Source organism: Labrus mixtus, chromosome 2 (assembly GCF_963584025.1).
Source record: "Labrus mixtus chromosome 2, fLabMix1.1, whole genome shotgun sequence".
Lineage (NCBI taxonomy): Eukaryota > Metazoa > Chordata > Actinopteri > Labriformes > Labridae > Labrus > Labrus mixtus.
Window position 1 is genome coordinate 31,263,627 of NC_083613.1, and position 25,942 is coordinate 31,289,568.

At 44.3% G+C, this 25,942-nt stretch overlaps 1 protein-coding gene across 3 annotated transcripts in view; it reads left to right on the forward strand.

The window, feature by feature from the left end:
• Positions 1 to 25,942, forward strand: part of ptprdb (protein tyrosine phosphatase receptor type Db) — a 193,917-nt gene that overhangs the window by 95,590 nt on the left and 72,385 nt on the right. For all 3 annotated transcript variants that reach the window (XM_061061428.1, XM_061061452.1, XM_061061468.1), the window contains exon 6: positions 13,643 to 13,792. In XM_061061428.1, the coding sequence (XP_060917411.1) occupies positions 13,708 to 13,792 (85 nt within the window). In that variant the 5' untranslated portion in view covers positions 13,643 to 13,707. The remainder of the gene's footprint in view (positions 1 to 13,642; positions 13,793 to 25,942) is intronic.

The following is a 25,942-nucleotide window of genomic DNA, read 5'->3' on the forward strand; positions in this document are numbered from 1 at the left end:
CACCTGCTCGTGGAGGTCACCCAGCCCGCTCGATCGGTAGCTGTGTGTGTGTGTGTGTGTGTGTGTGTGTGTGTGTGTGTGTGTGTGTGTGTGTGTCGGCGGCACACATGTGTCTCCTGATGTGTGTCCGTAGTGGTACAGTGTGTGCAGCATGTGACAGGACCACAGGAGTCGCAGTGTTACCATACTGCAGGCTCATCCAGCCATACATGTATCCCTCCCTCCCTCCCTCCCTCTCGCTCGTCCTCCCTCCCTCCCTCCCTCCCTCCCTCCCTCCATCTATTCATACATGCATCCATCCATGCACTAAAACACATTTCAGAGATGACTGCCTCCGATGTGCCACTTTCCCCCTGGAAATAAAGGCTCTCTACTGTACTGTGTGCGCCGCTGCAGGCGGAGAGTATCATGGCTGCCATGAGAATCACAAACACACATCTCACACACATGCAGGAGAAGGCCAGCACTACCTTTTTCCTGTAGTGCTCTATGTAATTTCACTGAAATGTTTACATCTGATGAAGTATTTTTAAACTTCTGGTCCGTCCATGTTTGTCTGCAGATGAAGACTTCACTTGCAAAGCTTCAAATAAGCTCTTGAAATATGAAGTTAAAATAGAGTCAGACATTCTGTAGGGTTGTCACCATACCAGAAATCTAAACTTCTGTGAATGCTAGTGAAGATCGAACAATATGGATACCTGTTTGGATACCAAGGCAACAAAAAGTCAAGTCTTAAACACCCCGAAGTTGCAGGCAAATTCTAAATTGCACCAAAAGGTTGGAAATGTTTCAGCACAGAGAAGTAGCCAACAAGCAGGGAGACAGGGAGGCGTCTGATTGGTTCATCAGATTGGTACCTCGTGGCAGACATTGGTGGAAGTTTTTACATTCTTACAACCGCTACAGGTGACGGATTTTCTTCGTTCGTGAGTTATTCATTTCCGTCAGGATCTAAAGACAATCTCAGCCAAAATCTTAAAAAGTGGATCTGGAGAAAATGACCAACCACAGTAAAGTTTCCTCAGTGAAAGAATCTTCTTCGAGTTGACTTAAAATAGCTTCCATCGGCTCTCCAGTTACAGAGCGACCCCGCCACACACTCTCGACCACATTACTTCACTCTCTCCCCCTCTCTCTCCTTCCTTCCTCTCGCCCATTAAATTCCTACTGTACCATTCTCAGTCTCCATCTCCCTCTCTTTTAACCTTCTCGCCCCGTCAGCCGGCGCTCATCTCTCATCTTCCCTCCCTCCCTCCCTCCCTCCATCTCTCCCCCCCCCCCCCCCCCCCCCCCCCCCGCCCCCCTCTGCAGTCCTGCTGCTATCTTTACGACCCTCTCACTAATGCACCGCTCAATTAGCCTTCGATGAGATTTCCACTAAAGGCTGGGTAAATAGGTAATTACATGTTGTCATCCCCCCGCCCCCACCTCGTGCTAATCCACTCAACTTCACTCCACTCCACTCCTCTCTCTCTGTCTACCATCTCTCTCTTCTCTCTCGATATCGTGGACGGCTGCCAGAGATGGTCCAATAGTGGCCCAGCGTGCGCCTGTTAGTCACAGCTGGCTTAACCCCTTCGATTGGCCACATTCAGCACTCTGCTTACTGCACACTTTTTCTGCTTCTCCGCTATTTGGGACACTTCATCATCCGAATGGGAGAGAAAAACTGGAGCCACCCCCACTGGCTTTGGAGCTGATGAAACCACAGCCTGCTAATAGAGCCATTAAACAGGGTCCAGGTGCTTCGGAGCACTTCGGCTCCCCTGTCAGGGAAACGTCAGTCGGAGAAGTGAAATGAATGTTGACGGGCTGGGAAAGCAGTAGCAGGAGGCGTTTTTTTTGCACTTTTTGTGTGACTGACAATCAGAGAGTGGATTGGAGACGCTGCGGCTATTGATGCGATCAAATTGGCTTCCTCGAAGGCAGAAAGTCCACAGGCGTTCTTGTGAAGCCGGTGGGGCCGTGTTACTCCACGTGTTGCTTTCCGAGGCCCGAGAAATAAAACGTTTTATTTATCATCCGCCGGAGTAAAACGGATGCAAACGCGCCGTCTTTGGATTTTGTCCTCATCTGTTGCATCAAGAAAAAACGATGTTTACCGTCCCCCTCCAGCAATCGCCCCATCCAGACTGGCTCACGAATTCTGCCTCTGTCAAGGTCTGCACATTATTCAGCGAACGCCTTAACAATGAGGATTTTTCATTTTTCATGTGCGGGGACCGTCGCTTTCATGCAGGGAGCCGCAGAAAAGACAAGGCGACTTTGAAGGGGGGGGGGGAGGACTAAAAACAGCTTTTTATTCAAACATCAAGGAGGTAGAAGCGAGAAGAATGAGAGCAATGCCTGCAAAGTGAACTCTGAGATCAAAATAAAAAATGTATACAGGATGTGAAAAGGAAGCTGGACTCGCAATCTAAAAAAGTGTTCTAGCTGTGGGATTCTTATTTTGGGCACAAGGGAAGTAATAACTCCCCCCCCCCAAAAAAAATAGGATATTTGATTGACGTTTCAGTCCATTTTTAGAGAAAAACAAGATACTGGTGAGGCCACAACTCACTCAGCCGAGGAGCGAGCGAGTACAAAAGAGAAATAATAGCTGGTTTGGGCCTTTGGAGATAGGAATAAAGACAGCCAAAAGAGAAAGTGAGAGAAATAGGTTGGCGAGGAGGAAGGGGGAAATCAAGGGGAGGGAGGGAGGGAGGGAGAGGCGTCTGAGGCTGAAGGAAGCAATAAATGAAGGTAGAGAGGAAGGGACGGCAGAGGACAGAGTGTTTGGGGAACCAGAGGAAGTGATAAGTTGAGTACAGCCAGACAGTCTAAATCCTCGTCTCAATCAATCACATTTTCCCCTCCTCTCCCTTTGTCTTATTGATTTCTTGTTTCTGCCAGTGTCCTGAAAGCCCGACTCAAATGACTGCTCAGAGTTCTTTGGGGCTCCATCTCCCGGAACGCACAAAAAAAAAACACAACACTGTGGTGGTCATTTGTTCTCACAGCTATTCAGGGGGAGTTAAAGGGGTCTCACTGGGGTCTTCTTCTGCTGCTGCTGTGTCATTAGAGATGTTCTGATACAGTTACCAATATCGGTAAAGGGGTGAGACACTACCTGAAATGTTACACTAGAAAACAGGAAATACACCAGTCAAAGCTTCTCTTGGGGTGGGGTTGGTTTGTGTGGTATTTATTGACTTTGTTTAGATAGGACAGTGGACGGTAGGAAATTCGGGGCGAGAGTGGGACAAAAGAGTTGCAGAATGGACTTGAACCTGGGCCGCCTCCTCCGTACATTGAGGTGCTACCTAACCGCTAGGCCATCTATCCAAAAAAAAATCTGTATTTATTGACTTTGTTTAGATAGGACAGTGGACGGTAGGAAATCGGGGGGGGGGAGAGAGAGTTGGACAAAGGAGTCGCAGGTTGGACTTGAACCTGGGCCGCCTCCTCCGTACATTGAGGTGCTACCTAACCGCTAGGCCATCTATCCAAAAAAAAATCTGTATTTATTGACTTTGTTTAGATAGGACAGTGGACGGTAGGAAATCGGGGGGGGGAGAGAGAATTGGACAAAGGAGTCGCAGGTTGGACTTGAACCTGGGCCGCCTCCTCCGTACATTGAGGTGCTACCTAACCGCTAGGCCATCTGTCCAAAAAAAAATCAGGATTTTCTTTCTTTCATTGGAAGAGGGGAATTGGGCCCAAATTGAACTTTATCATCTCGTAATATGTTGCAAGAAAAAAACGGATGCATTGGACAGAAAAAGAGAATCTGCAGAAGACACAGCTGCTTTATGTGCCACCCACACACACTAACTGTGTGACTCACGTTTGTGGAAATCAAGGAGGTGGTTTCCAGGAGATTTCTCTTAGGCTCTCTCTCGCCTTATTCTTTATCGCACACACACACACACACACACACACACACACACACACACACACACACACACACACACACTGGTTACAGTACATATGTACACCATTTGGCTGCTCTATGGGTGTTAAAAATAGGTGAGTCAAACGTATACAGAGGCAATTATGATCCCTGTCACAGCATGATGTCATCAGCCGACGCTCCTTCAGACGCCAACACGGGGTATGTGTGACTTTAAAGATCAACATTTCTCTCTAAAAAACACGCTCAGGGGTTCCTCGTGGAGTCTGTTTGAGAGCGGCGGGGGAGATGACAGATCACTGGTAATCAGCGTGTGCATGAGTCTATGTGCTCAGTAGTCATATACATCAAACAAACACTCTCCCTTCAAGCCATCTCCTGCTTTGTTTGGTTTGTTTGTGCCACGAGAGAAAGAGACTTTTTATATTCTGCTGGCGTTTTGTTTTTTTTCTTGAAAAATTGGATTTCCATGCTGCTCGTTATCTATCCGCGACGAGCTGTGCGTGTTAGCAGATTGTTCTTTTGAGTGACGCTTCAGCAGGCAGCTTTGATGGCTCAAATAGATAATCAAAGTGTTGTAGACAAACAAAAAAAAAACAGCCCGAACAGAGACGGAGGAAAGGCGGAAGAATTGGAAGGTACAAGTGGTTCCTGTTTGTAGAACACCAGTTTGGTTTCAGCGCCGCCCTTACAAGACGCTGAGAGAGAACGCAGACAGCAGACAACGCTTTTGAAAACGGGAGATGAAGGCGATACAGACGCTCAAATCAACAGGTTTGAAAACAAAAAACACAAAAATGGAGTGAAATACATTGGGACCCAGACAAGATCTCTTTTCACACCTGTAGTTCCCTTTTTAGTTTTTCGTCCACACATATGAAAACTCGTGAACATACAGACACCCTGACCCTTTTGCCTCTACTCACAGTCATGACGTGAACAAATCATTTGAGGTCTTGACTGGTCTAGATTTAAAAAGTTCAGAGTCCTCTTTCTCTGTCACTTACAAGACGAGATTGAGGCCGAGGTGAAAGACACTTAAAACTGCTTTTGACCGTCTTTGACTTTCTGAACGGTCATGGAAAATCATTGCACTCCAAGTGGAGAAAGTGCATACATGTTGCCATGGTTACCAAGGTTTAATATGTAGGGTGTCCCGTGCAGCTGCAGCAAGTAAAAGCCCAGTGTAATCAGTTTGCCTTCATCCACGAGCTGTGCTAATAGTAACTTGCACTACAGTATAAAACTCAAAACATGTTGAAATATAATTTAAATCCATAAGGTGCATCTGTTATGTTGAAAGGTTAAATGGAACACCAATTACCGAGCGATTTTTTTGATACCGAAGGCGTACAGGATGACTCCCCCCCCCCCCCCCTGTCAGTTTGATCGACAGCCGTCACATCGCCCCAGAATACACCGGGAGTTTCTTTGAACCAAAAATAAAGTGAGGTGTGTGAGCGTGACACTACCGGAGAGCATTATGATACGACTCTCAGCAGCCTGAAGCGCCGCTACAGGTTCAGTCTAAAGAGAAACCAAACCCCCAGACTTTCAGCTGAAGTGCCTCGCTCCTGGAACTTAAAAAAAAAAAAAAAAAAAAAAAGCCTTTACAACGTCAGCGTATCAACATGGAGGGGGAGGGTGGGGGGTTAAAACACTTCATGTTGTCACCGTCAATCGCAACATCATACAGTCCATGCAACACACACACACACAAACTAATTAGCAAGTTTAGCTGGGATACTGTAAGCAACGACTTGAGAAGCAGTAATGACAGTTTCGCGACTTCACTTTTTTACTGGCAATAGGTCCCAAGCAGTTGCCTGGCTGGCCTGTTGACTGTTAAATCAATAGCCCTGTTTTTACATCAACTTGTGCGATGGCAAGCCACTTGGATCAATCAAGAAATCTGCTAAAAATTAAAAAGATTTTGTCCAGGTGTGAATACCAGGAACTATCTCAAAGTGGTTATGACCAGTCAGCGTCCTGCAGCAGGTTAACGTTGAGGACTTTTCTCGGCTCAGCTCATCTTGTTTTGCGTCGAGCGGCCATGATGCAACAAATTCAAATTGTCCCTCCATTGACATTTCTGTCAGTCTGCCACTGTTTGAGCAGGGCAAATAGAATAAGTTAATTAGTATGTCTAATTACATTTGGTGCTTCAGCTTTGGGAATATCAAATCAAATTAGGAGATTCAGTGTTCTTCTTCCATGGCACACGGTTCGCCCGAAGCGAGGCTTTTTAGGATCTGTCTTTTTTTGTCTTTGTCTCTATCTTTCTCTACATCCCTTCCAGCCGTACTACGCCTTCGCTTTGTAGTCTACACCCTCCCCTCTCTCTCTCTCTCTCTGTCATCATCCACCCACGCTTTGTTTTCCTTTTCATTCCACTTTTGGAGATCCTTCTTCCTCTTTTAGCTCCGTTTCTTCGTAATTATCTTTCTCCCTAAAGCTCCTCTAATGACTCATTACCAGCAGATGATGTCATGACTCGACCCTCCACATGGACAAAAAAAAAAGCTGTTAATCCAAAAATTAAAAGAGTTAATGCAACGACAACTTCTGATTCATTTTGCTGTTTTTAACTGTTGATGACATTTATAAGGGTTTAGAGAAGAGTTGCACTCTTTTTTTTAATTTAAACCAATCACATATCTGCAATTCTGCACATTTCCAAATAGGTATAACTTTCAAACTTTTTACTTGAACATTTATAAACAGTATTTGATATGTGGTTTATCACACATTATTTTGCAGCTGTTGTCGTTGATTTAAAATATTTGGAATCTTTTTATGAAGTTTTTTAAAGATTGAAGCTGAAAGTTGTTGTATGAGCAGGTAATGGATTCCCTGATGCAGTGGCGGCTGATGCGTTACTGTCCAGGGAAGGGTTCAATCTTAGCTTGATGCTAACACATAATGAAAATGTCATTAACAGGCTAACAGATTTAGCATCACAATCGCGGTTATTTAAACTTATTGAAACAATCTATTTTATTTATCACTGTTGAGGTAGATAAATCATTTCTTAAGTCGTAGATGGTAAGTTAGTTTATTCATTCTGCAACACCGACACCGTGATGTCATGGGGTCAAAAGTCGATGGTCTGTTGGCTGAATAAATTTAGCCCCAGTGATCAGCAAATCAAGAGGACGTGTAACGACACCTGTCACTCATTTATGCTAGTGCATCGAAGAAGATGCTGCAGTGCTGGACCTGTCAGAATAATCCCGTTTAGACTTATTGCATGTTTAAACAATCTTTATTGTGTCATAAAGGAAATGGATTAGCCCCGCGATCCCCGTCCCTGCCCTTATGTCTGTGACAGAGTTTTATGATATGAAACCTGTCTTCACCTGTCGTCAGTCGTGAAAATTGTTAGGAATTCTGTCTTTGCTCAGAGGACAGAATGTGGCTCCCCCCCCCCCCCCCCCCCCAAATGTCAATTTGTACAAAACAAACCGCAAACATTCCTTTCTGGGTGGCAGTAGCTCAGTCCATAGAGACTTGGCTTTGGAACTGGAGGGTCATCACTTCAAGTCCCACTGGTTGCGTCTTGTTGCTGGAGATCTGCCACTTCAATTCCTGCCCTTGAGCAAGGCACAGATCCCTAACTGCTCTGGGTGCTTATCTGTGTGCAGCCCCCTAGGATCCTGTGTGTGCATGTGTATGTTTCAGGACAATACATTTCCCCCCCCCCCAAGGATTATAAAAGTATATCTTCTTCTTCTTCAAACCACCTAACTTTGTGTTATGATAAGTGAATGATTGGTTTATGCTTCTTAAAAGAGATAATGATTATCATACCTTTTTATAATAGTTCAAATAAAGAGCTACATTATAAGTTTTAAAAAGTTAGCTCTTATCTTCATGCTCTCCATCCCTCTCATCTTCCCTCCTCTTCCTCTGATCTCTTCCTCCCCTCCGCGCCTCCTCCTCCTCCTCCTCCTCCTCCTCCTCCTCCTCCTCGTGTCTGTCCTGTGAAGAGCCATAAGCTCGTGTGTCACTCTGTGACTCAGTCTTTGTTCTGTCAGAAGCTATCTTACAGATAAGTGTGACTGATGGCTTCAGGCCCGGGCAGACACACACACAGTGTATAATTGAGTGATAGGGACTAATGTAAGTGAATGGCTCAGAGCCCACTGTGATCCACAGCAGCACACGCTCAGGCTTTCTGTTAAGGGCGCTCGGTAATACCAGCAACAGCAGCCTCCCAGATTACAATCTGGAGACTACCTGGCTCTGCGTGTGTGTGTGTGTGTGTGTGTGTGTGTGTGTGTGTGTGTGTGTGTGTGTGGCCCAGGTAATATCCTTTTTGTCTGCTTTCCATCCCGTGTCTCTTTTCGTCTCCATTTCATAGCTCTGTTTACCGCACGACTTTCATTTCTTCTCCCTCCATGCACCTTTTCTCTCTCTCTCTCTCTCTCTCTCTCTCTCTCTTGCTCTCTCTCTCTCTCTCTCTCTCTCTCCTGTTATCTTAGCTCTTTAATTAACGTGACATGCTGTGAAGTGAGATACTAAATAATGCAGGCTTTTCCAGTGACATTGAATCAGCAGGAGTGATTAGTCGCCACACACACACACACACACACACACACACACACACACACACACACAGTCCTGTGTTTCTAATCAGTGATCTCTCCTTTAATATCTGTGTTCATTTTGAAACTAAAATGAGGCTTAATAAGATAAATATACACGACGATGCCCTTTTGTAGAGCACACTGTTTTTCGACTCTGAATGTTAACAGAATTGAGATAATCACGAACAAAAGAAGAGGTTCGGTTGTTGGTAGAGATGCACTGATTGTGATTTCCATTTTTGTTTTTAAAATCTGACCTGCCAAGTTAGATTCGGCCTGATTCAGATTTTCTCTCTTTCTTTCTATAAAGAATTCTAATTGACGGCAAAACAAACATTTTTGTAATTTATCTTTAATGGAAATTCAATTTTATGTGTTTATTTAAAAAAAAAAAATTCTTCAAACACAGCAGCTTCCTTGACCACCTCTCATTTTCCTATAAAGTACTTCACTCTCTTCAGCTACTTTTCCCACTGACTCCTGAAGGAATTACCGAACAGATGGTAAATGGACCTGAGCTTGTATAGCGCTTTACTGGTCTTCTGACTACTCAAAGCACTGCAGGTCACACCTACACATTCACACACTGATGGTAGAGGCTGCTGTGTAAAGTCTCCATCAGAAGTAACTAATCCCATTCACACACATTCATACACCGCCGACGAAGCAGTGGGAGCAACTTGGGGTTAAGTGTCTTGCACAATGACTCTTTCTTTCTGTTTCTCGCTTCCTCTGTGAACGATGTTTGTGGCTCCACAGAGTATTTGAATCTTGTTGTTCATACATTAATTATCAATATGCTTTCATGTATAAAAGATTTCGGTGAATTGATAAAACTCAGGGCAGCTCAAACTTTGTAGTCACAGCTCATATGCAACAGGGTGGCTGTGGCTCAGTTGGTAGAGTCGGTCGTCTCTCAACCAGAAGGTCAGGAGTTCGATCCTCAGCTCCTGCAGCTACATGTCCGATGTGTCCTTCAGCGAGACACTTAACCCAGAAGTTGCTCCCACTGCTTTGGCGGCAGCGTGTGAAATAGCATGAATGGATGTGTAGGTATGACCTGAGATGTAAAAGCGGTTTTTGCATAAATACATATGGACGACGCAGACTTTCAGGCAAAGGTTTAAGTGCTTTTTCACCTCAGCTGTTGGGCACCTCACGTCCATCTGAACTCATTTTGAGGGAACAGAATGGTCCCCAATTGAGGCAGAACATGCGGAACATTTGATTCCGGTCAACAGACGGTCAATCGGTGCACCTCTTGTTGTTGTTGCTCTGTAATTTTACTTTTTCTCTCTCCTAAAATCAGATCAGAAAAGAAATCATAAACTACAGATGAATAAATAAACACCCTCTTAGCAACTAGAAGAAAAACAGCTACATAGGAAAAACATCTAACTTTAATATAAAGAACTAAATGAAAGGCTTTTTAAAAATGACATTTCCCTGTGTTGTGCACTGCATGAGGAGCCTAAACATTAAACCTCCATACTGTCCTGCTCAGCTCTCAGATCTACTGTAGCAGTGTAAATCACAGGACTTCATTTGTGCGGGCAGACATGTAGGTTATCCCAAAGCAATTGTTTCAGGCCAAACCAAGTGGAAAATCCAGTGCGGGTTTAGTTGTTTTGCTGCCTTGGCTGCAGGGATGCTGAGTGCTCTGGGTTCCAGCACCGCCCCCCCACCCCTTGTCATTTTTTAATCAGATGGCTTGTTCAGGAGTGGAGGGGATTAAGACTGCTGCTGCTGCCACTGCTGATGACTCCGTCCAGTTTTGGAAAGAACTCTCAGCTGCAGGCACGCACATACACAACAACACTAAACCTACTTTTAAACAGAGGCTGCTTTAGACTTTCTCCTGGTCAGTTTGACGGACCGGGGATGAAAAATTTCATCATATATTTTTTTTTACAATCGTCATTTTTATTTGCATTTTTTTTAAATGAAAATGAGATACGATCCACAGCTTTCACTGGATCAATCTCTCAACAAACGATGAAATCTCTTCTTCAGCCCCTTCTGTTTTGTGTTAGAATTAAAACTGAACGCCTTTAATGAAACGACCGCCTGATAAGAACCCACAACACTCGTCACTGTGGAGCTCAGTAATAGATTACTCTGGGTACTTTAGCATTCTCTTCACCATTGTCTTAATAACACGAGATTAACATAGAAGATACAACAACATTTTATGTGCGTTATAGTAGGGTCAGCTGCTGGGGGAATCTGGGCCTGAGGGGACATAGGGCTGAGGGAACATACAGTAGAGCTAAGGGGACATAGAGATGAGGGAACATAGGCCTGAGGGGACATAGGGCTGAGGAAACATATAGGGCCAAGGGGACATAGGGCTAAGGGGACATAGGGCTAAGGGGACATAGGGCTGAGGAAACATATAGGGCTGAGGGAACATAGGGTTAAGGGAACATAGGGCTGAGGAAACATATAGGGCTAAGGGGACATAGGGCTGAGGGAACATAGGGCTGAGGAAACATATAGGGCTAAGGGGACATAGGGCTGAGGAAACATATAGGGCTAAGGGGACATAGGGCTGAGGAAACATATAGGGCTAAGGGGACATAGGGCTGAGGAAACATATATGGCTATATGGACATAGGGCTGAGGAAACATATAGGGCTAAGGGGACATAGGGCTGAGGGAACATAGGGCTGAGGAAACATATAGGGCTAAGGGGACATAGGGCTAAGGGAACATAGGGCTAAGGGGGCATAGGGTTAAGGGAACATTGGGCTGAGGGGACATAGGGCTAAGGGGACATAGGGTTAAGGGAACATTGGGCTGAGGGGACATAGGGTTAAGGGAACATAGGGCTGATAGGACATAGAGCTGAGGGAACATAGGGCTAAGGGAACATAGGGCTAAGGGAACATAGAGCTGAGGGAACATAGGGCTAAGGAAACATAGGGCTAAGGGAACATAGAGCTGAGGGAACATAGGGCTAAGGAAACATAGGGCTAAGGGAACATAGGGTTAAGGGAACATAGGGTTAAGGGAACATAGAGCTGAGGGGACATAGGGCTGAGGAAACATAGGGCTAAGGGAACATAGGGCTGATAGGACATAGGGCTGAGGAAACATAGGGCTAAGGGAACATAGGGCTGATAGGACATAGAGCTGAGGGAACATAGGGCTGATAGGACATAGAGCTGAGGGAACATAGGGCTGATAGGACATAGGGCTGAGGAAACATAGGGCTAAGGGAACATAGGGCTGATAGGACATAGAGCTGAGGGAACATAGGGCTGATAGGACATAGAGCTGAGGGAACATAGGGCTAAGGAAACATAGGGCTAAGGGAACATAGGGTTAAGGGAACATAGGGTTAAGGGAACATAGAGCTGAGGGGACATAGGGCTGAGGAAACATAGGGCTAAGGGAACATAGGGCTGATAGGACATAGGGCTGAGGAAACATAGGGCTAAGGGAACATAGGGCTGATAGGACACAGAGCTGAGGGAACATAGGGCTGATAGGACATAGAGCTGAGGGAACATAGGGCTGATAGGACATAGGGCTGAGGAAACATAGGGCTAAGGGAACATAGGGCTGATAGGACATAGAGCTGAGGGAACATAGGGCTGATAGGACATAGGGCTGAGGAAACATAGGGCTAAGGGAACATAGGGCTGATAGGACATAGAGCTGAGGGAACATAGGGGCAGATCTCAATGTAACTAATGTTAAAGGAGACCTATTACGCTTATCTTCATTTTAAAACATCATAATACTGTACTGAGCAAAGTTTAAAATCCTGAGGTACACGTACAGTATGTCAACATTAATGTTAAAGAAATCAGTACTGGAGAAAATATTCCTTCAACACAACTTCTACATGTGCCATTCAGAGGTGATATACACGTACAGGCCTGCCTGTCTGTTGACGAGCAGAACCTCTACTCATATGAATACACATCAATAAAGAAAAGGCAAACTTATATATTCAAGCAAAGGTACCTTACACATTCAAACTCAGCTCTCTCTCTCTCTCTCTCTGTCTCTCTCTCTCTCTCTCTGTCACTGCCTTTGTCTCTCGCTCAACACTGGCAGTTTCTGGACAGCAGCAGGGATCTGCCATGTCTCATTGTGTGATGTGATTATAGCTGCGAGATCTCTGACACACAGGCTGAGTGACGCCTGCCTCTCATAATGCCAGACACTGACACCAGGCGCTGCAGATGGCAGACCCCCACAGAGGGACAGACAGACAGACGGGCGGAGGGGCGGACGGACGTAGGGAGAGTAAAAAAGGGGGAAAAAAATTGAATGATTGGTAAGGAAGATTAAGTGACAGAAAAGATGAATGAGAAGAAAGGGAAAGGGTAGTAAAGAAATGAGAGATCAGAAACTAGAAACTGCTAATATAACAAGTTTGCAAAGACATATAGGAAAGGAAACGGAGGAGAAGGAGACACAGAAAGAGGGCGAGGTAAGGATGAAAGGATAGAGACATCGAGCTGTATGTTGACCCAACACTCTGTGCAACATAGCCAGGAGATAACACCAGTCAGTCTCCTCCCACTTTAATCTCCCCATCATCCATCAATCCCATTGCTCTACCCTTCCACCCTCTCTATCTTAAAGCCAGTCATTCCTTTTTTCATCATTCCCAAATCATGGCGCTCGTTTGATGTACATTTGGAAAAGAAAATCCTTGATTGGAGTGTTTTTTTTTCTTTTTCAGATTGTGTAAGGGCTTAAAAAGAAAGAAGAGAAATAGACGAGGCGGTTGCTTACTTACTTACTCTCAGGATGAAGAAGTGAACTTCAGAAGGCGACTGATGTTTTAACGGCCAAATGTTTGCACTAAGTTGAGAATTCGTCGTCTTCTTTTGCGAACACGCACACACCACACACACACACACATCAAAACACACCTCGGGCGACGAGTGTTTGGTCCTAATGAAGCGAGGAAAGAAGAAAGCAGCTGCAGAACTGGAGTGTAAGGCCTGGAGGGAGCTCACGCACTCCTAGGTCTCTGTGTGTGTGTGTGTGTGTGTGTGTGTGTGTGTGTGTGTGTGTGTGTGTGTGTGTGTGTGTGTGTGTGTGTTGGTGTGTGTGAGAACAGACGATGTAATATCTGAAACTTTCTTCATCTAAGTGAATGCATTGTTCTCTCTCTCTCTCTCTCTCTCTTCAGGTTGTGAGGGCCTGCTCCTATCGTCCTGTCGTTCAGTGAGGCAGTGAGCTCACGGTGGATACAGCATGCATGTGTCGAAATATCCCATGATGCACTCTGCCAACCCGGGACTGCTACTCCTCAGCTTCCTCTTCCTCGCCGATGCCGACTGTGAGTCCTGAAAACATGACATGTGTTTTTTGGATGTTTGTACATGTGAACACAGGCACACACAGGGTTTGGAATGACCTGATTTTCCTCTTACAATCCACTCCTGATATCACATCCCGGCTCCCTGTGTGTGTGTGTGTGTGTGTGTGTGTGTGTGTGTGTGTGTGTGTGTGTGAGTGTGTGTGTGTGTGTGTGTGTGTGTGTGAGTGTGTGTGTGAGCGTGAGTGTGTGTGTGTGTGAGTGTGTGTGTGAGCGTGAGTGTGTGTTATGTAGCAGGTTTGATATGAGGCCAGCTGTTTTTGTCCATCCCAGTATTACTTGGCATGGAAAGACGGACCACATATGGCAAATCAGATAATTTTCCCCCCCTGCTTGTGTGATCGTGTCCAAAGTGAGTGTGTGTGTGTGTGTGTGTGTGTGTGTGTGTGTGTGTGTGTGTGTGTGATCCCTGATTGTGGCTTGTCCAGTGTACTTCTCCATGAAAGTGCGTAGTTGCAAATTAGTACTTTGGCCATAAGTTTTGATAACAACTGCAACTACTGGTTAATTTTCAATATTGATTATTTTCATTTGATCTAAATTTGTGAAATTGTTCAATTGAATTAATTAAAATTAAAATTATTTTAATTTGAGCGGTGGTGACTGGTGTATTATTCTCCAGGAGGGAGAGTCTGTTAGCAGTCTGTTAGCTTGATGCTAACACATAATGGAAATCGCTGTTAACGGGCTAACCGAATTAGCATTTGGATCATGGTCATTGTAACTTAAGAAACAAACTTTTTACCTGACATTGTTCGGTATAATAGATTTTAGAAATCAGCTCTTAGCATCTCCTCAGTCAGTATTTGAACATTTGTCTCACTGGTCAAAACTTAGCGTCCCTGTGGCCTGAAGGAATTTAGCCCGAATGATCAGCAAACCAAGGGGGCGAGCCATGACACCTGTAACTCATTTACACTCCAGAGGTGAATGGAAGAAGATGCTACAGGACTTTAAGAAATCATTTCCATTTGGAGATACCGCGGGCTTTCATTGTAATCATTTGATTGCTACTCTTGGTTCCACCAAAATTAAAAAAAAATGTAAATATTTGTAGACAAATTCTCTTTCAGTCTTGTATCTTAGTCCTTGTTTGGGTCAAATGTTATGTTCAAAATGCAATTCAGCCACCCGCCACTAGCTGAGGCTGCCAATATCTGTTTCCTAGGGCTTCTGTTGTTGCCGTGGTATTTAAACAGGCATTGCTACAGTTTGATTTTTTGTGGTATTGTATGAAGCTTAAAAATCTGGTATTGTTACAACCCTACTCTGTACCTATCTATTCTCTACTCCTTTCACCGCTGTGTCTTGCTTTTTGGTACATCTTCCTTTTAATCTTAAAATAGTTTTAACTCGTTTTTAGCGATGCATCTTTGTGTGGCTTACTGCCTCGATCAGAAAAGCTGCGAAAGTTTTAACCTGAGAATATAACTTTGCAAATCACACACATCAATGAGCTATTTAAACATTCATTAGCGGGGTACTATGGATCTTTCACCATCCTCAGTCTGATGGTCTATACCTCTGTGACAGGAAAGTTCATTCCAATCACGATTTCTCCTTCGACTTGTGAGGCCGATGTCTAAACATCAGGCTTTATTTCTCATAACAAAAGGTGATGACAATGTCTGATTTGAGGTGAGACTTTGGGGAAAAAGATGTGAAACAGAAGTGTTGTGTGTGGGAGGCCGAAAAAAAAAGAACGGACGGACTGAGAAAGAATAATGAAAAAGAAAGAACGCGCCGCTGAGCTCATCGAGCAGAATGTTAAACATCTGAGAGTCAAGCTTTCAGAGACATCTGCGACAATTGAGCGTGGCGTTATTTTTGATTGAATATTTAAAAACTTTGGTTCTGTGCATTTAAATTCGTCCCAGCAGCCGTGGCAAAACAAATATTTATAAACTAGATCTGAAATGCGGCATGGACAGTCTGTTGCAGCGCAGCTTCTGGGTGTATGATGCTGAACATATATCATCATCACCTCTTATTGCACGCACACACACACACACACACACACACACACACACACACACACACACACACAGGCTGGAGGCGGTCATTCTCATCCTTCTACTGTACGTTTTTTAACCGACATCATAACACAGAGGCCACTAAAAGCGCACACACATATCCACACAGCGCTCTTGTTTCCCTCTCAGCCTCATGCCCTCTCGTCCCCTGTGTAACTTTCAGGGTCGGCCAGTAAAGGCCCAGTCATCCATCAAAACGACGATGCTCCCAGTCTCCCTCTGTGCCGGTTACGGGGAGCAGCGAGGTTGCAAAAAGGATTCATACTCTCCTCTATACGTTTCTCCTTCTCCTCACACCGTCTCATTGTGACTCTCTCCAGCGTTTGCTCTTTTTCCTCCCGTTGCTCGCTCGCTCTCTGCCTCTTCTCGGCACATCCATGTAATCTGGCCAGAAAGGAGGGACAGACGACTGGAGTGTGGGGGGGGAGGTGGAAAAAGGCTGTTCTTTTCTGTTTTTGTCTCATTGTGCATGACATACAATGCCTCCTTTAATATCAACAGTGGGGACTCAGAGATTTGAATGTTGAGAATTCAAACAGAAGCTGCTGCCGGGAGACGCTGACATCTTTGGCGCGACGTCTCGTGTCGGCATGTTTTGAAAAATGTTAAATGCGCTCTGAAATATTGCTTCCAGTTGTGCTGAGCGTCTCTCAAACTAAAATGAATGGAAACACATTTTTTCAACGCAGAGCTTTACAAAATAGAGACAGTTTATTTTACTCCTCTGCGCCTGGACAAGACTTTAGAAACACACATGATTTCTACATGAACACACGAGTGCACTGAGAGTATTAGGACGCAATCTGATGGAACAATATCCCATGTGCATGGTTGGAAATCTTGCATGACACTGCACCATATGTGCACCCTGCACACAAGTACAGGCCTCACAATAAAAGCACTAAACGCTGCGTGTGGATGCATTTTTTTTTTTTTTTTCAATTCCACATCCACCTCTTTTTACGCTTACTTTTTTTTCCTCCCTCTTCCTCTCCACCAAATTTGTTTCTCCGTGTATTTGTGTGCGCGCGTATGACATCTATCTGGTGGATTAAGAGTAATGCCCTGATCCTGTCGCAAACTAGGCCACTGCTCCGTGTACGCAGTGAGATGCCCCTGTGTGGGAAACCACATCCCCTACGCATGTCATTCAGGGCGGGCGGGCGGGCGGGCGGGCGGGGGGAAACAATGCAACAACAGGGTTCTTTTCTGCTGACCCTCGTTTGCCCCAAAAACAACAAGCTGTCGTCCTCCACCCTCGCGGCTCGGATGTAGCAATAAAAAATTCCAGCTGAAACAAAACTCCTTGTGTGAGTGTGTGTGTGTGTGTGTGTGTGTGTGTGTGTGTGTGTGTGTGTGTGTGTGTGTGCAACACGACAAAACAGCTCCTTTAGCAGAGGCTACTGTAGGGGAAGCAATGCTGAGTTGCAGCCCCTTTGCTTCAGTGAGCAGACTGTACGTTTTGAAAAGCAAGAAGCAGTGGGTTTAGGCTCCTGCAGAGGCTCTTCATAATGTGTAACTCCTTAGCCTCAGTTTGCATCATGTCAATTATGTTTCTGGAAAAGCTTTGCACTTCCCCTTCATTTTTCTCCCCCACAAAACTGATGTGAAACTAAAAATCACATAGAACCTGCAACATGACATTTTCATACATGGCATCTTCCCGAGTGCAACGCTGAAAACACAGAACTTGCTCGCGTGACTGATTAACCTGTCAACATTTTGGTCATGTTCCCAGCGCTCGCATGTCCTTGAGGCTGGCCCCGAATCTAATAAAAGGTGGTTGGGGTCATTCTCCCCACAATGACAGCACCGCTCCTTGTGCGTGCTCTGGAGCTCCTTGAGCGAGTGAATGAACACCAAAGGGCTCGGGCGGGAGACCTCTTTGGTTTACCTGCAAGTACTTCATTCATCTTTCCCCTCAGGGTTCTAAGTTCAAGGCGTCTGAGTTCCTATGAAAAGCAATGAGTTACTGCCTCACACCTGCACACAAAGCCATAAACAGCAGAGTTATAGAGGCACTGCTTCTTTTATTTATACAGGTTGTAGAAGATACACTTTCTGAGGATACAGTGTGTGATGTGATTTACTATACAACTCCGAGTTCCAACCAAGATATCTGATTGGACAAGAGGCTCTCCATGAGTGATGATGTATCACTGGGACTTTTAAGGCTTAGAGTATGTATCACTCCTCTTAAGCCAGGAGTAAAGAATACCTTTGATTTACATTAACATCTGACAGTGTTTTCACATCTGCACTCCAGAAAATATCTCGTGGACTGCTCCGGAGATTCTCCTGACCCGGCTGTTCACATACGCTCCCCTAAGCAACAGAGTCCGCCACACGATGCTATAATGAGAATATTTGCCTTCATAACAATGCTATGTGTAGTCCAACGGAATGACAACATCCACAAAAGAGCGGAGAACAACCTTCCCGGAGAACAGAAAACAGAATGCAGCCGTTTAATTATGTGCACGGAGATCGTAGAAACCTCACTCCCCCCTCCCATTGGCTCGAGGTGAATTCTCCGCAGAATATCCTGCTGCGTTCTCGGAACAGCCCACCCGGACTTGCTGCAGAAAAAAAATTCTAAGGGTCTGTCAGGAGAAACAATCCGGGTGAAGTCCGAGCGAAAAATGTGGCTGTTTTGTGTTCACATATGCAGCTCCTCCAGGAGTTTTTCAGGAGATTTCTTTAAGTGTGAAAGCCCTTTAGGACTGCACCTGAAATCCTCCTGATCTCTCAAACACATGCACCTCACACTGGGAGACTATCCCAGTTGAACGGGAGGAGGTGGGGGGGGGGGGGGGGGGGGGTGTCTCCTAAGGCAAGACATGATGTAAAAAAAAAAGTGACGCAGAAGTTGTGGACCAATCAACAAGGTCCGCTACATGACGCTATAATGAGCGAACAGAGAACTTAATGCAGAACTTTTGTTGACTTGAGGTTTTGTGCTTTGTGGCACATGCATGTGTGTGTGTGTGTGTGTGTGTGTGTGTCCATGTTTGTAATTGTCTGCTTTCTATCCATATGTATACCAGCATGTGTGGTGCTAAGATCAGACAGGAGATTAGATTGCGATGAGTGAATCCAGTTCCGTGCGAGCCTGGTGCCTCCCTGTTGCTGATGGATGAGGAACAGTGAGCAGATGAAGAGGCGGGGTCACAGGAGGTTAAAAGGTTTCGGCCCCGGGGATTAGTTAAGGGTGTGAATCAAGCAGTTGTTTTCTCCGATGGATTGTGTCTCGTTCTGTGATTGATTGGTGCTGCCTGACTCGCCGAAAGTGCGAGGGAATGCAAGAGCGGGGTTGACTTTATTGCCCCGTGTGTACAAAATGTCAATATGTCAACATCTGCTCCTGGCAGTAGAGAGCATGATGGAGGTAGAGGGTGATTTCTACCTTCGGACAGGAGGAGTGATGATCAAATTATAAAAAAAGAGGCCTCAGGCGTTCGGAGAAAATGTTTGTGTTTGTTATCACTTAATGCCCCGCCATGGCAGTTATGTGCTGTAGCGATCAGTCGAGGGATACGTACTGAAAGTGAACTGGAGCGTGCAGCTTAATGTTCAGACATTGATGTTCAAAATGAGAATAAAGAAATCAAGTGTGACGCTGCAGAAAAGTCAACATCGAGGAGTTGGAAATACAAACATGCACTCTAAATTCAGTGAAAGTCTCCTTTAAATTCAAATTTTAGCCATTTTCCCGAATATTGTTTGGTATATTTAGTAGCATACTTTATTGTGTTTGTTAAAAAAATATTCAGCTCCAGCGATGATGTGCCAGCTCATGCTCATCCAGAATATGACATTAGAACTTAAAAAATAAATAAAAAAAAGCCTCATTTAAATGCAGGGCACCCTTTTGTCCACCAGCTCCAGTGCAAATAAATCTTCATAGAGGTTGACAGAAACGGGTCACATCATAAACTTTCAGAATTCATAAACACAGGATTAAAATCCCAATCACGGTTTTGTTAGAATTTGAACAGTTTGATGCTGTATAAGCAGAATTGCTCTGACGAAAAAGGGCAAAAACTTTACCTCCAAATCAGCATTCTTAGACTGAATTTGTAGGACACTGAGCCTTTGGACTCCCTCAATAAGTTCTCCATGATAATATTTTAAAGTTCAGGCGGAGAAAGCTGAGAAGATTTAATTCCGTATTGATGCTTGATGGTCTCAGCTTGCTGCATCTCCAGCCCACAAATATGAGGCTATTAGCAGCTAGCATAGCTGTTCACCCATCTGTGAGTAATGGGATCTGACCGGCGTTAGCTTAGCATTAGCTTTAGCTGGTGCACCCGTCTGTGAAGAGGCCTGGATAGCATCAGCTTAGCTCTATCTTAGCTACGCGGTGGTCTGTGAGTAATTCACTGTGACTGGCTCTCAGAGCACCCCTCTGTTTTATCTTTATGGGAAGCTCGCTCTGACCCCCGTGCAGTTGTGTACCCGGTGGTCAGCCCATGTGTTTCTGTTGACCTGAGAATAAAAGAACATGTATTCCTCCCCTTGTGTTTCTTACAAATTAACCCTGATTATCTCTGCACCAGCCAGACCCCGGGGCAGCTGTGGTGGGTTAGAGGCATGCTAATTGCACATGCTTTTTTATCAGCTGTAAAAGTGCATTTTGTACCACGCTATTACATAAGTTTAAAATTCATAATCTAAAGGGACGGCAGCTGGAAACTGTCCAAAAAACATCTGACCTATGGCCATTTGAAGAAGTATAAATCAAATGAATGTCATTCTATAAAAATCAGATTCACGATTTACTGACGCTCACATATAATTAACTTGTCTTAGGGTTTTCTGTGCCTAACAGTGAACATAAAAAATAATGACAAAGAAACACTGTTAACAGATGTACTCCTGCTTTAGAGAAACTACAATAGAATTAAAAATATTTAAATATGAAAGAATAAATTATCGGGATGTAAAGATACACTCAATTCACCGTACCATACATTTCACAAGAAATGTACAAGTCATTTTGTAACACCAAAAATATTATACAAAATGTACTTTTTGAATTTCTTATTTGAAATAAAATGTATTAGAAACTGGTCCCAAATCAAATAAATACATTTGTAGTAAAAATAAGGAAAATCTCTTTAAATAAACAGGTACAGCCTGTGTTTCTGGCATTGAGGTAAAGACACTGGGTTTTCCCAAACAAGTGCTTTTTTATCAATAAAAAAAAAAAGGTTTATGTACGATTTTTGAAAAGTTTGGACTTCCCAGCATTTGCTACTAAAGCAACATTATGGAGGAATTCAGTTTAGTGCTCTTTGACGCCCACCGAAAGGTGTATTTACTTAGCTAGCTGGTCTTCTGACTTGCAGCTTACCGTTTCGCTAATATCTTTCCAACATGTCAAATATTTACTCTAGTCGGCTTCTTGCTCAGTCAGTCGTTCTTTTTCTCGCTTAGCTTCGTCCTTCACCATACACTCCCATCTCTTAGCCTCAGCTGTTTTATCAACCAGTACCAAGAGGGGCTAACTGCCTCTTTATAGCTGAAGGCTGCTGTGTGTGTGTGAACTAGTGCCGTTAAGCTGTACACATTTCTACGATGGAGAGAACGATGGCCCGCTGCCAGAAGTTGCATAGTGCTAAAACCAAGCAACTGAGCACTCTGTGGACATCGGAGAGACGCCATTCTCCCTGTTGAAAGTTATTGTACTATTAGATCAACTTTGAAGCTACTATTTCAAGGTAACAAAAAAGTTACATGTTGGTGCTTTAATTTGCTTTTGGTGTCTCGCATTTTTTAAGTTCTCACCTCGCTTAGACACCCAAGCTTTGAAACAAGGCGGTTCATCTCAACCACAAAAACTTCACTTGCTTCTGCCATGTCTGTACGCCTCTTTTCTTCAGCTACTGACATCAAATGAGAGGAGCCAGGAGCAGATAGTGCCCTTTAAACGCATATTGCAATATATTTTATGTCCCATCGATTTGAATTGTACTTTATTTATCAGTTTTAATCAGACTGAAACAAACAGATAAAGAGAATAATTCAGATTTGCTGAAGTTGTGTTAAGATTGATGGACACTGAAGTGTGAATATGTTATCTTTAATGTGAACTTTGATCAAACGTAACTACACTTTTGAGTGTGTATAATTAAATGATCTACCCTAAAAAGGCCCATTGGACCATATGTTTTCCAATTAACACTGAGGTGTGCTGCCGTAGGATGATAGCTGTCTCTCTGTGTTTATGGCCCCACAGTCTTAATTTCATTTCCAGGGCGAAAGCGAGCAGCTGATAATTTGCTCGTAATGTGTCGGTTTGATGTTAATGTGCTTTAAGTTATGCTTCTGGCCAGCTTCCCGCCCACTCTCCGGGCTGACTATCACGGCCCTGGCTCAGACCCCCGATATTGGCCTCGTTCCTCAACGTGTCTGACAAGCCCTGCCTCAGTTCTCATTCGGGGAGCGATCTGCTAACCACCCACAACCGCTGCAGTACAGCAGCATGCAGCTGGATCCCTCCCTGGCAAGCACTGTAAATTACTCATTACATGCCTAACTATCGACATAAGCGCACACACGCATTTCACACACTGGAAAATGTGAGGCGCAGGCACAGATGCTTGGCCAGAGCAGCCCTTTCGGATGTGTTCAAAACTTCCAACACACATGCACTTAAAAAAAATTGCTCACACACACTCAGGATTAGCTTCCATTAATGTCCCCATCTGCTCCGTTTTTACCTTAAACTACACTCAAACACACTTCTTTTATATCCTTATTTGTGATTTTTCTCTGAAACCCAGCTTCCCCCATATTATTTTTTCCCTCAATTTGTAACTTTGATACCTTCACTATCAGACAGAGCGGCTCCATTTCCATCCATCTGAGTCCTTGAGTCCTTCGCTTTTTGGTTGATTTGCTTTGTTTGGAAAGGCTTGACTGCTCTCTGCCTCTTGCAACCGGGTCATCTAAGTGATTGAGGGCACACAAGATTAAGCCTGAGGGCACTTAAACTGCAGTGTTTTTCCAGAGTTCTCAGAATGATCTGTAGGAGTTTTTTGGGGGTTTTTATCTGAGGAATCAATGCGATAGTGAAAGCACACACACACATCTCTTATGGTGTGTTGCTGAAAACATAAATGTCAGAGTTGTTAAAAAAGTATGGCAGCTCCTTATCCATCGCACTACTACGGTTCTACTTTTACAGCATGAGAAGTGGGTCTTTTGTGGTTGTTCCAATCTGTTGTTTCCTCCCAAAAGTGTGTGAATTCATACATTTTCCCACATCGTAACGCACCATGAGCGTAAATCAAACTCCCCGGAGGTTTGTGCTAGCATCTGTTCTTACAAACTCGATCTCTCTCGCTGCGTCCCTCTAGGTTAACACAGCATCTGCCAGCTTCATCCCTGTAGTTTCCCACAAAGTGTCATTAGCTCCATTTAGTCCCGCTTATTTGTCTTCTCTGCTCCTCCAGTGAATCAGCAGTACACCAGTATGATCTGCTGGTTCCTTTGAGGGGAGTTGTGCTTGTATTTCTCTGGCTTTTTTAGAATAGGAGCAAATGAACTGTTCGGAGGAGTGGATCTGTTCCCATCTGCCCCGTTTTCACATATTAAGCAGATTTTATATTCGATACTAGTAAAAAATCTAATTATTTGATAGCAAAGCAACAATAATTCAAGTTCTAATCACCCGATATTTGGTAATGTCTTGTTTTTAATTATGAAAAATGTAGGCGAACTCCTGCACAATGTCTACATTGAACAAATACTTTGGCTTTGTTTTCGTCACTGGGGCATCCCCAAAACATGTGTGTGAAGTTTCTTGTTCTAAATCCACTCTGATCCTGTATTTGATCATGTCTATAAACCCCTCTATTTCAGCCCTGCTCAGAACAGGCTGTTTCTGTGTCTGTACCTTTAAATATGTAAATGAGCTGTGTCTGACCACGCCCCCTCTCTGGAAGGGCTTGGGTGTACTCGGTCTTTCTCGCTCCATGTCCTATTGTTTACAGTGAGACGGCAGACTCAGAGGGCAGAACAAACACCTAGCTGTGGGAGTGTCACCCACCTGGGGGAGGGGCTACTGCCCTTTGTGATGTCACGAAGGGAAAATCTCCAAACGGCCTGTTTGAGCACACATTTTCTGAAAAGTGGAGCAGGCAGAAGACGGAGAGGATGAACTTTTCTTATAATTGGGGGGTTTGTAGACAGACTAGAGACACATATTAGTGTAAAGTGTATTTAGCACAATATGTGACCTTTAAAACACATAAAATCAACAAATCTGAAAGTATTGAAGAACATTTCAGCCCATGTATGCATGAGGAAGTCAAAATGAGCGATGTGTGACATTTTGCACACTAGAGTAATCTTTCTAAATGCATTTAATTATCCGTCTTTGAATTCAAGCACCTAAAAGGCAGAAGGGCAATCTTTCACATTGAGTTCAAAGTTTTTTTTCGCACATCTTCACACCCGTGATTGGAAAGTGGTCCAAAAGAGAGGAGCGTACTTTGTAATCCCCGCCATCTGTTGTATAGATCACATCCAACTGTACACCGACCTTTATGTAGGCCACCCTCTCTCACCACCCCCACACGTACACACACACACACACACACACACACACCAAAAGGGGAAAAGATTGCCACCGTCTAAATCCATCTAAATCTTTCTCCGTTGACCCACTCACACGTTCCCCCCTTCACTTCCATCTTAGGTCATATTGAGGGGAAAAGAGGAAGACTGGGCTGGGAGGAGGCGACACACACACACACACACACACACACACACACAAACATCAGAGTCTGTGACTGGTGCAAAGTGCCCCCCATAGATCTTGTGTAAATCTGTGTCTTCTTATTCTTGAAATAAAAGACCTCACAGTAAACCTTTTATCCCATAAAAGTACTACAAATATTGAAATGCCCTTTTAGAACTGGAGCCCTCCTTCACTGCCTTGGCCTAAATGTCAATGCTTAATCCTACCACACAAAAAAAACATAATGATCTTGGCAACAGACAGAAGAGATAGGGCAGAGAGAGTGAGAGAGAGAGAGAGAGAGAGAGAGAGAGCGCAGGGGAGAGGAGAGAGGGTGGAAAAATGAGCAGAAGAGGGGGAGGAATTTTGGAGAAAAGGTGATGTAGAAAAGTGGAAAAAAAAGAGACTGATAAGGATGATAGCAGATGAAGAGATGGAGGGAGAAGAGGAACGGCGTAAGTGAGTTTGGAGAAGTGCAGAGCATACGGTTGCATCCCCCCCCCCTCCTCATTAAGTCAGTCAATGTGACAGGAAGACTTATGTAACACCCCAGAGATGGAGGGAGGAGATGGAGAAAGAGTAACAAGGAGGAGGATGAAAGAGAGAGCAAAGGAGAGCAGCTGTGGAGGGGAAGGCGGAGGGGAGGTGATCGAGAGGCAAAGAAAGAGGGAGCGCTTAAAAAGAGATAAAGGGGCGAAAATATGAGAAAGAGAGGAGCTAAGACAATTAAATATGAAATATATAAAGAGAGGGAATCGACGGCGGAGAGATGAAGAGAAGAGGGGATAGATAAAAAAAAAAGCAATTGAAAGATCTACCGTGCCTTTTAGTACGGCTCTGCTGGCTTTACACTTTTCATTTGTTTTGTGGGGGAGAGATTAGCAAGAGGATTAAGAGAGCGATTCTCCCGCTCCTCATTCTTCCTGTTTTCATCTCTCTCTCTCTCTTTTTTCTATATCTCTCTTTTTTTTTTGATGGGCACACACACCATTTGCTCACTCGCTCATGCATCATGCACACGCATACAGTATTATGGCAAGCATGTAGAAATTATGCAGACACAATAATTTACTGCACACAGTCAGGCTGCAGCAGCTTCCTTTCCTTTCATGCCTACATGATTCTGTACATCTGCCGGGTCATTTTTTTCTAAGATTAACAATGTGTGGTCAAGAAAATTAACAAACAACAGCATACAAACACAATTCTCCAGAGACCTTCAGGAAGTTGGCCTGATTCACACATTGTTTTGTGGCTTTTGCGCATGTTAAACCTGTACAAATGAAACAAGAAGACACTGTGTTATTCACAAAGCACACACAAAGGGTT